Genomic DNA, 14,176 nt, shown 5'->3' on the forward strand with positions numbered 1-14,176 from the left:
AACGCGCACATCATTTTACATAAATACTTTTTCCGTGAAAGAGCTCTTTTCACGAGTTCCTAATGCGCTCGTGCCTCCGACGTATCCACCTTTAAGTCCTATTGTTTCGGGTTAAGGTGTATTCAAGTAGTCAGCCACCGGACATAAGGTCCCGTGACTTTTTGCTCTGGTAACCAGAGCAGGGACCATTTCACGCCCGTGGTGCCGTATAACAGTTAGAAATTCTCACAAAGTTTTGCTCCGCAAAATTCAACCTCCGAACCAATGGCCACATACGTACTCCTACGCGTTATGATTTCCCCCGGTCAGTTCCTAAATTGCGTAACGTGAAGGAATAAAAAAAAAAAATTGCAGTAGAAAGTATTCTTTCCCCGATGAAGAAAAAAAGGGGTCAATTAATTTTACACAAATCTCGAGCTCTGCATCTTCGCGTCATCGTCCTCTGCTGATGCAAAGCGTGTAGTCGAAATTGGAATAATATAACACCTGTATAAGTATATAAGCCGATTAAAATTCAACGGTCAAAACATTTCACCGTGCGATAAAATAGAAAGCTATGCACGCGTGAATATTATACATTACACTTTCTTCCCTGCACGATTTAAATTGAAACAACAGTGCAGTAAAACAATGCCGGAGGTATCGGCCAGCGGTGCAACAGCGATACAAACGAAACATCGCGGATGCGAGATTACGGTTGTCGATGGATGCAGGCATTCGCGCGATCCTGGTTTATACACACCAGAGTCAGCCGGCATGGCGCTGATGAATGCGAGGAGAGGAGATTGCGGTGCTACGTGAATACTCGACGTCAATGACGAGTGGAAAATCAACGCCGGTGGACAATAGCCCAGAGTATACATATATATATATATATACATATATATATAATATAAGGCAGGTGAGCCATTTTAACCGGATTGTTCATCTCTGCAAGCGGTCCACCTGTCGTGTGTGCGCATGACCGATGTGCGAACTAATTACAAACCAGGATCATATTGAAGTTAGTAACGTTATCGTAACGATTCATGCTGAGGAAAAACCACTATCTCGCCATTTTGGGATTGTCTGAAATTCAGTCAACTCATAATTCGAAATCTCATAGTTCTTTCAAAGTTATTGTAAGATTAAGGAAATAGTGATTTTTTTCCTCAACGTCTCGTTACGATAAAGTTATTAACTTCAACCACGTAAATTATGAGTACCGGCGAGATTCGATTTCGCATCCGCATATTTCTCCAGGTGGCCGAACTTCCCTGCCGTGCGTGACCGGAAATAGTGTCGTCTGCACCGCTGTGGCATAAATTCGCTAAATCGTGTCACTCGCACAGGTTTGCGGAATTGATTAAAAATTGAAAACCAAACCGCAGATATCCACCTCGATGAAGCGAGACTGTTTTCTATTAGCTGCTCACAGGACGGCTTTGATCCGCTTTCAAGTCGTCGATATTACAATCCCAAGTTTTAACGGATGTAAGAATACTCGGAAAGGGTTAAAAAAAAAAAAAAAACAAGAAAAAAAAAGAACCAACGAACGTCACGCAGACGATAGATATACTCTTTGAGAGGAAATTCACTCACCGTTAGCTGCGTCTTGTCCGGCGCTATTGCGGTAATTTCAACGGCTCTCGGCTCCGGAGGATTCGCCCGTTGTAGAATAGCTGCCGGAACCTTTGCGACGAGGGACAACCTCCTGGTGAGCCTTCGGCCGAGTTCACCTCGACGGCGAACCCTGACCCGGGGTCCGGTGCTTCTGTAGCTTCCAAATTCCATGCTGTTAACGAATTGAGCGACCGTTTTAATCGTCGATATCCGCTCGGATGTTCCGGGTTGTCACTAACGCTAACAATAAGCGGCAGGCTGGATGATTAGCTGCATCGCGAGCGTGTCTTGATATTTTTCTTCACTCGTCCGGACAATTTGTGTATCAATCTTACGTATATAGAACTGATCTCATTGCTCGCTCGTGTATAATTTTGGCTAATCGTTACGCGGAGTATTGTTGCAGCAAGCAACGAACGAGTTTAGGGCAAATATTTGGCATATTTTTCTTCTTTTTCACAGTTATTTTCTTTGATGCACGAAAATTTGAAAAGAAACAGAAAATATTATCTCGACGGTCGCGGTGCTCAGAAGAACAGCTGGATCAACACCTCGATAGCTTCGTGCGGTAATTCCTCGCGCGAATGTCAGAGTGCCGTTAATGGCTTTTTATAGAACTGATCACTTTTCAAAATTCTACGCGTAGGTATATGAAACAACACACTGGAACCCACACACGCCTCTCTCTACAACCGAAAGTCAACTCGATCCGTTGACCGCGAGGCGATGATCATCACTGAAATAAATGACTCCGTATCCTGAAGCCAAATAATAATCGCGACGCGACGCGACGTGGGACTACAGGTAGGACGTGTACGTGTAAACGGTCAACCAGATCAGGTTTGCCCCGCTCGTTCGATCGATAATCGGTTCGAGATTCGGCGCATAATTACGGCTCTTTAAAAATGGCTAATTTCAACCACAACTAGGTACGTATTTGAAAAACCGGTACTCGAGTGGCTTGCGTACAGATTTTCTTTTTTCATCGATATGAAGTTATCAGCACAACGAAGTTCGTCACATCGACGACGTTAACTTCTCGATATCACCTCCGCATCGAACCACGACACTGGCACTACCTTTCCGTTCACCACACAGAGTGTCGTAATAGTTCGTACTGGTTCACCTCGATGACGGTTGGCAACAAAACGGTTCCGCACAGTCCGCGGTCCACGTAAAAAGTGGCAAAATGTCACAGGTTAGCCGAGAAAATAGTCCAAACCCTTCGGAACGTAGGTAGAAAATCGGGTGCTCGCGAGTACGTGAAACAAGAATCGCGTAGCCGTTAAACGACTCTCACTTCGCGTCGAACCGGCTTAGCTGCAGCGACTGCCAATCGCCGGATTACGCGCCGCGAGAAGGTAAACACAGTGGAAGGGTTCCCGGGCGTTTTGTAACGAAACGCGCGGTGTGCGGATACTTAGGAGCCGCGCAAAAGCTGCCGGAGGAGACTCGGTTTGGTTACCTGGTTACTGCCGCCTCGATTCGCTGCAGTGGCGGGGCGAAAGAAAGAGAGAGAACGAGATCCCCCGAGGCGGAGGGGGGGAAGAAGAGAAGAGAAGACAAGAGAAGAGAACAGAGACAGAGAGAGAGTGAGATCTCGACGCGGAGTGGGGGGGAGGCTGCTGCGCGGGTGAACGATGAGCGCGAACAGAAGAACATCGAACAACGCTGCGACTTCGTTGCTGAGTTCGGTTCGAACTGATGCTTCTGCTCCGGGGATTGAGGCCTGAGCTGCGGCTATGTTCACGGTCTGCGTGGCGAGCCTCGACTGAAATTCATCGTTGTGAACAGCCGGCGACCGACTCCCGCTTCGCTGTCGGTCGCCAAGGACCGCGCGGACAGATCGCGCGTCACCTTAAAGCCGCACCGCACCGTCGGCAGGCACGTGACCGATATTAATACATACGTACATATGTAGGTATGTATGTATGTACGTACAACCGTCGCTGCAGTCGACCATAGACAAAACCGATGCGCCGTTCTATGTAATAAATACTTAGCCATTGAAAATTTACGAACCGGAGAGAAGAGAGCGAGACGCTAATAGACATCGAGGCACTCACTGAAGTTGGCTGTAAGCGGTAACGAGATCTTTCTTCTTTCTTTTAATGGACTCGACGTGACAAAGTACCGTTTGTAATTTATCTTATTTTTCAGGAGAAATTCAGCGTTTCATAAATATCACGATTATGCATTTGTACCGGGGGATACCAAGCGATAAACGTAACCGCAAACTACTTCAGGAAATTAAGAAAATCGAGGGGAACGAACGAACCGATATACGAATGATCGAGACTATTCGTCACCGGTTCAGGTCCAGGCTGAAGAAGTACGAGGTACCGCGGTTGTCTTCCGGCTCCGATGTAAGAGACACGCTTCATCCTCTTTCCCCGCTTCTTCTTGTCGTACAACGCTTTGTTTGTCAATTAGATAAGTGGCACACTGTCGGCGATCATCGTCCACTTGCCGCCATCTCTGGCTCTTGGCACTGATCTCTATTTCGGCTCTGTCACTGCAGGCCGTCGACGTTCGCATGTACGACACGCACAATCCGGGGTTCTGTTATCATTGCACCGGGGCTATAAGGGTCGGAGACAAACGGCCGCGGAGGATATCGACCGACCTCTACGACGCCGTCCACTCAATGCTCTTCACCGATGGCGAGGTCGACCCGGACAAAGTCCTCTGTCTCCACGTCCTCACTGCCCACTGTCCAGATTCTGGGTCCGGTGAATTATCGAACGTCGGACGGGCCGCTTCGTTCACGGACGAAGGTGAGGCGGAAGCTGCGGACGCGTTGACGAGAATTTAATATCTCTCTTCGTGTCTGTTGACTCACGATTGTCACCGTGAGACACGCGAGAAGGACGTTCGCGGCTGATGACAATAGGTGGAAACTAGGTAGCTCCGTTTGACGGGATTATTGAGTCGAAGGTTCGAGACACGTCATGCGTCCCATCCGCTTAACGTGGGTCTTCGAACGACGCGGCATGGCCGACGACTTTCCAAAGTCGTGTTTTTTCAAGTTTCCAAAATTTTATCGGCCAGAACTTGACCGTTCGTCCGACGTCGAGTACATGGGTACACTAAGACCGGTCAACGCCGGATGCACCTAGTCTGTTTGAGATAAACGATCTAACTACTCTAAACCTGAACCTAAACCAACGCGGCAGGTAAGCAGCAGCGTTTCGGGGGTGCTTGGAACAACATTCTACCGTGCTACGTGGTCGAACTTGAACGAAACGTCGATGAAGTTACGGATTTTTCGGACGAAGTCAAGCGGCACAAGGACCCGATGTTAAAGGATGCCGAGAACGAGCTCGTCGAGGATTTTCAGGAAAAATACGAAAAGTACCTGGCGGAGAATCCAGACGTCGGCATGGCCCTCGCGGCGAATCAAAAACTCACCACGATGGTTCCGAACGATATTGGCAAGCTCACTATCATCCCGCCGCACGTTTATTCTTTGCTCGGTGCCGCCCAGGAACTTAAGATCAAGCAGGCCATCGCCGAAGAATCCCGCCGCAAAAGATTCAGACGCGGTAGTTCGAGCGTGGTTAAAAACGTGGACGATCAGAGCATCTCCTTTCGCCTCGATGATGACGAAGACGAGATATCCCGCCGCGTGATGACCGCGACCTCGATCAGAGGCTGGACAACCCAGAGATTTGCTGGCACCTCGAGAATCTCGGCCTTTCAGAGCCTGTCCAGGAAATCCGCGACTTCTTCCCGTAGGACCGATCCCAGCATCACAACGCTGAAGCGAGCCAGTCCGGATTCCAGCGGGATGCCTCTGCTCTCTATGGACCTGCCGGAAGCCGCCCCGCAAATCGTTACCATAAAGCCTAGCAATCAAGCGCTATCCTCCAGAGTCTCGAAAACATCGAGCACCAAATCCCCTTTTCAAAATTTCCCGAGCACTCTCGGTCCGCTATCTCCGTGCTCGAACTCCATTTTGTCCGGGGTGTCCGGGCCGCTGGGACAACCAAGAAAGATCCGTAGACCGATTTTCGTCAACTACCCGACGACGAGCATCGAGCTCAGGAACAAGGAGTACGAAGCGGTTCCAATCCTGGTGAACAATCAGATGCAGGCTCTGGTCCATACCGTCATGGACGTACTCGAACGGGTCAATCCAGCCAAGATGCGGAAGATCGTAGCGACAGCGAGCAGTCTGCTTGCGATTAGGAAGATGCTGATACGCCCCGACATTCAAGCGTTCGTAGAATCCCTCGCTGGACAACCGCTAGTCTCCTCGCCAAGTAGCTTCGTCACATCGATGGCCTCCACCCTCTATGAGATAGACCCCCGCATCGAGAGCAGCATCGAAAAGGAGCTGGTTGCTAAGACCTTGCCTGTGCCACCCGCTCCAGCGTGGCATAGACTCGTCGAAGAGATACGAAATAATCTCTTCGTGGACCCGAATGCAGTAATTGGAAAGGGGGCGAGGGTCAAAGTCGAGTCGTTTCAGAGCCAGAGGCAGAAACTGTTGGAGTCTAGACCTTGCAAGGGGTCGTGCGAAGAGAAGGACGTATTTGACGTTGACAATTCCTGCCCGCATTCAGAGTGAGACGTTAACTCGACTGAATCGAAGTGAATAATAGAGTTCATGGTTTTTCGTTTTTCAGTGTTGAAGGTAACAGAATGACGTGCGCATGCTGTTACGCGAAATGGAAGGGTTCACTTCCCGATACAGAGCAATCGGGATTCCCCGACTTCTCTTTTCTCGACGATAATGAGAGCGAATTAACCCCGGAAAACGCAGCGAAATCTAAAAGCAATTTATTGGAGGTAACGACGGCCTCTCACGAAGATAAAGAACAAGGAAAACATAAGCATGGGAATTACGAAAAAAAGAAAAAACTTCACGGTATTTCGGATCCTTTTGTCAAGAACTCCAAGTCCGGGAACACGGCTCGAGCTCTCATCGTTCAGACCGCCACAATGACAAACGATATGAAACTTTTGACCCTAAAACCGGAATCAAAAACGATTGTATCTTCTGATCAGAGCACCGATCCTTTTCTGGGCAAATCAGAATATCCACATTCTTCGAGAAGCAAGCCTTCGAAGCGAGCAGCACGCGCTATGGGATTAAAAGCGTCTAAAAAGGCTTTGTCAATGAAAGTGGGACAACAGCCGCGAAATTCTTCGTATCCCATCGATCGAAGTTCTCGATTGAGTCGAAAGGCGTCCGTGAAAAAATTTGCAGATAAATCAATCAGAGCTAAAGCGAAACCTTTCGTGGCGAGAACCTCTTTCGATCAAATTGAACAAAGGGAAAGCTACGAAGGATCGTCCAGTTTTTCGAGCTTGAATACCGAGAGCATGAACAGTGAGCGTCCGAAAAAGCCAGACTCAAAGATAGCCTTGAGAGACGATGAGTCATCACCAATGTGTCAGTTTAAAGTGAGTTGAGTACGTAACGTTTCGAGGAGCAATAAAACTACTGTTGGAAAATATTGTAGGATTTCTGGGCTAGAATTTCTAACTTTTTTGATTTTTTTGCTAGCCTTGGAAAGCGTCTCACGATCCCGGCTACCTGGACCCAGATCGCATAATATTACGGCGAATGACGAATCCGCAGAGAATCTTGGTAGGGCAAATGTGCGCTTCTTTGAAAACAAGAAAGACCAACATGGAAGGTGGGTTATATTACCAAACGATACAGTTTCTGGTCTGCCGATTGTCAAAGCTTTTACACAGGTATATATAAACGCTTTCTGTATCGCCTGATATCTTGAACGAGCATGCCGCATGCTAATCGAGGTTCTACACGAATGATATGGTTTGTACTTTCGAGACGTTGAACCGCCCTGGATGTTGATTAGAAATAATTAATTGGATCGCGGTAAGAGAATGGCAATGGAGAAATTGCCTTGCAGAGCGTATCGAATGTCAAGGATAAATATAAAGCATCGAACAAGGTACACACTGCACTAGCTCTGAAGATTAGTCGATGCGAGCATGTCTTAATAAGCATACCTACCTACGTGAAAAGTTACGGAAGTAGAAACCATATCCGTCAATAATAATTATCCACCGGTCAGTTGTAACAGACACAATGAATTTCCATAAATTTATAAGAATGAAAGATATGTACTTGGTCCGCGATAACCAGTTGCGGAAGTCAAGATGATCGGTAATTATTCAACATTCAACCGTATGATAGCGGCACAAATCGCGTTGCAACAGTCACGACCAACAGCAATTGTATGGTAATAACGATACACTCGCCACGAATCAGTGGATCTTGTGGTCGCCGAAGCTTTCTGCAGTTTCTAAGATCTATTATACATTATACATATACATGTTTGTCAATGCGTAAAGAAAATGTATTGATTAATCAGAGAAAAAAAAAGTTCCTGCGATAATCGGATAATGCATGGAGTCGACCTCCGTTCAAATTGACTCAATGAAACACAGTCTAGAACTATTGGATCGGTACTGGAATAATTGATTGAACTTCAAGACAGTTGTAGACGCCCATTGATCTAGTATTTAGTGTTTTTCGTTGTCCAAGCCTAATCGACGCTGTTTGTTTATTCTCTCTGGCAGGTCTGGTCAGGGAGAAAACACCGTTAGCAGCACTGATTGCGCCCGTGTTCTCTGACGAGAGTATCAAAATCCTGACAAAGGGAATACGCGGGGTGGGATCCAAGAAGAGGGAAGTGGCGGAGGAAAACGACGAGGGCGTAGCTATCGCCTCCGAGAAGCTAACTGGCCCAGTTCTTGCCAGGGTAATTCTGGCCTAGGCCTTAAGAGCGTAATAACGTCATCACACCGTGTGATAGATCAGTTATACCTACCTACCGTAAGGTATTTTAAGCGGGACTGCTAGATCACGCGACTATCTATAACGAGCGATGCAACTGGATCGTGCGAATTGATTCTTAAGCACGAAGCTTCGCGGGGTTTTGTCGGACGTGAATCGGGTTGAACAAACCTCGTCGCACTCACCGATCACATCGCTGCAGTGAACTCTGTTCATAAAATCGGCAACATCGATCAAATATAAATTATAATTTTAATTTTGAACTAGTCAGATAATCGACAGTCGCGAATGTTCTTTCGCATCTAATGACAGATCTTCATACGTGTTATATATAGCTGTAAATTTGTTTACACCCTCAATTAATTTCCAAAGTGAAAAGGTAATTCGTGATTATCTTGAAAGGAATATTAAATTACAGGTCCGACAAGCGGTCGCTGAAAATGAAACACAGCGAAAACTGCAGTCTTTTTTGAAAAGTCAACTTTAAAGCGGTGAATTTACGGGAGGATTACCCAGACCACAACATACCCGATACGTTTTAGGCGTAAACTGCGTAAGCACGTACACTACATCATGTTTTTTTTTATTTTGTTCGTTACTGCAATTGTTATTACAGTCGTGAGAAAGTTGTTCTCAGTTTATTTTACTCAATTTTTATAATCGAAGGTTTGCGTGCATATATAAGGCTCTTTATTTTTACAATTGTGAACTTACACGAACTGAGATATAATTCGTAATTTCATTTATACTAAATCGGAAGTACATACAATACTGCTGTGATTGAGTGAAATTACCATCATCCTCATTAACGACGAAAGAATGATGAGGAAAAATAGCTTTCTACTCCAGCCGTGTTGATTTATAGTACATATATAGCATTTACTTCTGCAATTTTGTATCTTTCATTTTCAAATTATGCGTACTTTGATTTGTTCGTTTGTATTTCTCTTCCAGGAAAAGAAACGTATAGTTTTTTAAAACGACTATTAAGTAATTGCTCTAAGGTGCGCGAAGTTGAGTCTGAACTTTGATCATACATATATCGCAATTGGAAGTGAGTTATTCGTAAACATTACCGGTGCGACTAGCATCTGAATTAATGGTTGGATTCAATTATGATTTGCTTATTGATTTGAATATGGCAAAAACCTTTGGCACTGCACTATCTGTTGTTTGAAATTATTCTCGCTTCGTTATCGCGTTCGACCAGAATTCAGCACTGTTGTGCGTGCAACGTGCATTCAAACTATTTTGGGCCAAAAACGCATTTTCACAGGCATTTCATTGGACTCCACGTTTGTACTGAACATTGGGAAGAAGTACTCGAAAAACAAAAAAAAAAAAAAATAACGATATAAATGTGCGAACATCAATCCGTCACAGAGAAACCTTCAATGATTTAATCACAACGATCACTTTCTCATCTACATAGTGTCGCATCCAATTGTGGAAGCCAAGGTAGTAAAAGTTTCATTTTCCGTCTATAATTCGGATCTTTTGCTATAGGATTCCTCTCCAGGTACACTGTTTGGAGTTTTTTATTAGCTGTCAAATTTTCCACAGTAGCCCAATCCTCTACGTGATTATCGTTCATCTGAAAAATGTTAAGTTGAAATAAAAACTATAGAAAAGTAAAATGTTACGGAAATTATACAATGTTTCTGCGTTGTTGATATTTTATCAAAGTGAAAAAAGTAGTAACGATTTTTAAACGATATCAAACTTACCCAAAAATCTTCGAGGTTATTCAAATGGTCAATGTTTTGAATTTTTTTAATTCTGTTATTAGCAACATCAAGTGTTGTTATATCTGGGCAATTATCCAAGCCTTGGATGCATGTTAAGCCATTTTCTGACAAGTAGAGCTGCTCCAGTTTGGTTAGAGTTTGCAAATTTTCAATTTTTGTAAGACGGTTGTCTTGCAGACTGATTACTTTGAGATTTGTCAAATTTTCGAGATTTTGTATTGTGGTAATTTTGTTCTTACCGAAAAATAAATTCGTCAGGTTGTTCAACCCGTCTAGATTTTTAATTTCTCTTATTTTGTTATCACCCAGTTCAAGAATGATAAGATTTTTCAAGTGAGATAAATTCTCAATTTCGGATAATCTATTTGATGAAAGGAACAGCTTATCTAATTTGGTCAAATTATCCAGACCCTCCAATTTCTTAATACGATTAAACGAAAGATCCAGGACTCTGAAAACAATGCGAGAAATATTCTAACAATGATATTAAACAATGCTGATTCTTGTTATTAATACAAAGTACAATACTCACTCGAGATTAACAAGCGCATCTAAATTCTCTATAACGGTAATTTGATTATCGCGCAATTCCAGTTCAACTAGTGTAGTTAAAGTATGTAAGTTTTCAATCTTCTTTATCAAGTTCCACGTGAAACATAAACGTTTAACTTTAGTCAGTGGTTGTAAATTCTCCAACTTTGTCAAACGAGAATGATTCAGATCCACTTCCTGACAAAAATAAGAAATATAACCGTGTACAACTACTTATCTGCTCATTTATACAACAAATAAATACAGGATGGGATAAATATTACATACCTGGACTTAAGAACAACTAATGAATTTACTCAAATTTTGGCGAAGAATTTTCTTGAGAAATTTTTTCGTTTTGTAACACGTAATTCTGTGATTTAGTACAATCAATGCAATTATCGAATCAAGCTAGTATAGCTTCATACAGAAATTTGAACTGAGAGAAATAATTCTTCAGTCAGGTTTGCATTTTATATGAATCGCTCGATATTTCTGAATATTATTGCGACAAATCAAAATTTCGAATTCCAGGCGCAAACATTCTGTGGCGGGTATGAAATATGAGTTTTAATTGGCTCAGCTGTTGATGGTTAGAACATTTGTTCCATTCATAACCTCAAAAACGAATGTTCAAAGAAACAGAGTCGGCATTGTGTTAAATGAATGCAATAACGAGGGTAGTGAGACGAAGCTGGTTTTGTAATTGCATATGATGCCCCAATTTTCCAATTTACTTTAAACGATTCGCAACGTCAAACATATTTTCAGCCAATAAACATCGAGACGCCAACGGCGGATGGGCAGCGTTGCCAGAGTAATTTAAAAGTAAGTATATGTTCTAAGAAGTAAACCTGACTAACCTCGGTATCCGGATCGATAATCAATATTTCCCCCGGTTTTTCATCCTCGATTTCCGGCACCTCTTTTTCGGAATCCTCCTCACCGGACGCCTCGCCGTGTTCCTTGTCTGTGTAACAAACATAACCGTAACCATAACATAACCTTAATGTAACTTGTGAAAATATCGTTACTCATAATGCCCGATATACCAATTCGTTGATAATTACCGTTGTTAGCCATCGCCCGCTGTTTCAGATCGCGAATTAAACAATCAACCACCACTAGCAGTTTAATTACTAATAAAGATCTGATTCCAAAATTAGACACAATAACTCAGATGCCGGATGAATCAACTTCCCTCGCACCCAAAGGGCAAGAAGTGAGTAATGACAGTTAATCACGCTCGCGTGACGTCAACACTCGAATGTATCGAATTGCCCTCAAATTCGATTTTCAGCAATCGATATATGTAACTTAAAGCCAACGTCTCGCGTGACGCACTCTCCGCCTTATTTTGAACGACTCGCTTCCGACCCTCCCGACCCACTTACTGCAAATGTTTATAAGAGGATTTGCAGAACAAGTTCAAATTCATTTTACGAAATATCTAATTGATAAAATATCCCATTCACTTTACATGATATTGTTAAACAACTGAGTCAAGATTATTGAGCTGCAAAAAAATGTTCGAAATCTTTAAGCAATCTGTTGTTGACGGAAGAATATATCTTCAGTCAACAACTCTGCACTGACGTTCGAGTATTGTCAGCAATATAAATTGACACTATCGCTATTTGAGTCACTGTGGATTTGAGCACATTGCATAAAATTACAGGCTAACTACAGGAATTATAAGTTGAGGATTACGCGCAATCAGATGAATAACTATGAGATACTGATTAAATTTTTTTTTTTTTTTTTAACAAATAAACTGTTGAAATAAACTTTATAGACTACGTATTGTGAGAATACAAAATCGTGTGTGGTTGTTTGTCATTCCACACTCGTTCATAATTCGCGAATCAAGCGTATGCGTAATTACAACCTCGTGATGAGATAATAATTGGTGTAGTAAACATTTCAGAGTTGATTTTCAATTGTAACTGCGGAAAATTGGTAGTTATTAATTTTTGATGCTTTTGCTAACTTATGCCTAGTTACAAGGAATGTAAATTCACACAATCTCTCGTCAGAAGTTATTTCCTCTTTGGTGAATATAGTGGGTCCTTGTCTACCATGTCATCCAATTTAAGCTAAAATTCTTATTGAACGATCGAATCCAAATATAAATACTTGACATAATTTAATAACAGTATGATCCTATACTTATGTGAACACATAAATAAACGGATATCGAAGAAAGGACGCAGTGCTGAATTGAGTCTGAATTGAGCATAAAGAATCATCTAGACTTGTAATACGTTTTCCAACTCATTACAGACTCTGGTTTGACAGCCACCTTATCCTTTTTGAACCACAAAATTCATCGACACTCATACGGGCAGAGTTGAGCTAACAGAAGATTTGAACATCCTTGTGAAAAACATGAGTCCTGATGTACCGCCCGGAATATGGCTAACCAAAAAAGACAGCATGGCTATCAGCTGCATTACCGCGCACAGAACTGTGAATGGTGTCGACTGTAAATGCAACGCGAAGTAAAGGGTGCCGATCAACGTTGTAAAGTATGAAATAGTGAAGCACCTTCTTTCTGCGGTGAAAAGCGATCGCAGATAACTCATTGGACCCCATAAGAAGCAGAAGCTGAAAGAAGACAATAAATGAGAAGATTGTCCTATTTAAGTTTGCAAAGCAATGCTATGCTCATTTAAAAACTGGAAAATTAAATATTAACTTCAGGTAAAATTGAGCATAGCATCGCTTAAGACTTCAAATGACAAAACAATACCTCATCAGAAAGAACAGGCTTCCTAGGGAGTAGAGTAATGCAAATTTTCTTGCTTTCAGCAGCAGCACAGGAATGTAGATTGCAGACAAACAGAAGCACAGAACTCCCATGAAGAAGCATACAGCAAAGGCAGTCAGTCGTTGCAGTCTTGTCTAAAATAAGGAATTGGCGAATAAGTTCTGAGAAAGACTGAATGCTTCAAGTTGTGATACAATGCATCTGATTGATAAAGAATGATGAAAAATAGTCGATATACTGCTGGGCCATATGAATGGCTAATTTTAGTGAAATTTCTCACATATCTGCATCGAACCTGTGGCTCAAAATATGATATTTCTAGGTTATGACGAAAGACCGTGATACCGACCATGCTGGGACAGCAGTCCTTCTTAGTCTCTTTGAACCATCCAGCCTCCTCTTGCGGCTCCTCTTCCCCTCTTCCTAGCCATTTTCCCAAAGACGGTTTCGGTATCGATACCGAGGGTATACCAATTTTGAATTGCTTTTCATTTTTACTGCTGAGAAGATATTCATTCAACTCTTTGTTTAGGTCGGCCATCGTGATACGTGGCCATGTTGAGTCAGCCGTGTAAAAAAATTGTCGATAAAGAAGCTCGACGGCTCGCCTCGGTGTTAACGCTTAGATTAGACCAAAGTGGTCTCTGCAACATAGTCTGTAATCACTTAAATTTTTATTTACATGCCATTTACCATGATCTATTTACTAGATGAATTTTTGTGATATGTCAGTGCTATTCGTGATTT

At 43.0% G+C, this 14,176-nt stretch overlaps 4 protein-coding genes across 7 annotated transcripts in view; 1 reads left to right on the forward strand and 3 right to left on the reverse strand.

The window, feature by feature from the left end:
• The window catches only part of LOC124224690 (rho GTPase-activating protein 20), a 156,765-nt gene extending 153,398 nt beyond the window's left edge, over nt 1-3,367 (reverse strand). Inside the window, exon 1 of one of the 2 annotated variants that reach the window (XM_069138112.1) lies at nt 1,582-3,367. In XM_069138112.1, coding sequence (XP_068994213.1) covers nt 1,582-1,773 — 192 coding nt within the window. In that variant the 5' untranslated portion in view covers nt 1,774-3,367. The remainder of the gene's footprint in view (nt 1-1,581) is intronic. The other variant, XM_069138111.1, reaches the window with a different exon arrangement.
• A 684-nt stretch (nt 3,368-4,051) lies between these two features.
• On the forward strand, nt 4,052-9,513 carry LOC124224693 (uncharacterized). 2 transcript variants are annotated; one of them, XM_046636803.2, is made up of 4 exons: nt 4,052-7,023; nt 7,118-7,250; nt 8,164-8,345; nt 8,799-9,513. In XM_046636803.2, exon 1 carries the CDS (start codon nt 4,901-4,903, stop codon nt 6,173-6,175), a length of 1,275 nt encoding a protein of 424 aa, XP_046492759.1. In that variant the 5' UTR covers nt 4,052-4,900; the 3' UTR covers nt 6,176-7,023; nt 7,118-7,250; nt 8,164-8,345; nt 8,799-9,513. The 2 variants fall into 2 exon arrangements, with proteins under 2 accessions (XP_046492759.1, XP_046492758.1); XM_046636802.2 differs by having other exon boundaries at nt 4,052-7,014.
• LOC124224694 (protein phosphatase 1 regulatory subunit 7) lies at nt 9,048-11,919 on the reverse strand. Of its 2 annotated transcripts, none has more exons than XM_046636804.2 (5): nt 11,712-11,919; nt 11,523-11,629; nt 10,661-10,857; nt 10,108-10,579; nt 9,048-9,974 (listed from the first exon to the last, which is right to left on the reverse strand). In XM_046636804.2, the coding sequence occupies exons 1-5, from the start codon at nt 11,740-11,742 to the stop codon at nt 9,801-9,803; spliced, it is 981 nt and encodes a 326-aa protein (XP_046492760.1). In that variant the 5' UTR covers nt 11,743-11,919; the 3' UTR covers nt 9,048-9,800. The 2 variants fall into 2 exon arrangements, with proteins under 2 accessions (XP_046492760.1, XP_046492761.1); XM_046636805.2 differs by having other exon boundaries at nt 11,730-11,913.
• Nucleotides 11,920-12,092: 173 nt separating this feature from the next.
• On the reverse strand, nt 12,093-14,166 carry LOC124224697 (uncharacterized). The gene is made up of 3 exons (XM_046636813.2): nt 13,779-14,166; nt 13,412-13,563; nt 12,093-13,266 (listed from the first exon to the last, which is right to left on the reverse strand). Exons 1-3 carry the CDS (start codon nt 13,968-13,970, stop codon nt 12,996-12,998), a joined length of 615 nt encoding a protein of 204 aa, XP_046492769.1. The 5' UTR covers nt 13,971-14,166; the 3' UTR covers nt 12,093-12,995.
• Between the last annotated feature and the right edge of the window lie 10 nt (nt 14,167-14,176).

Source organism: Neodiprion pinetum, chromosome 1 (assembly GCF_021155775.2).
Source record: "Neodiprion pinetum isolate iyNeoPine1 chromosome 1, iyNeoPine1.2, whole genome shotgun sequence".
Taxonomy (NCBI): Eukaryota; Metazoa; Arthropoda; class Insecta; order Hymenoptera; family Diprionidae; genus Neodiprion; species Neodiprion pinetum.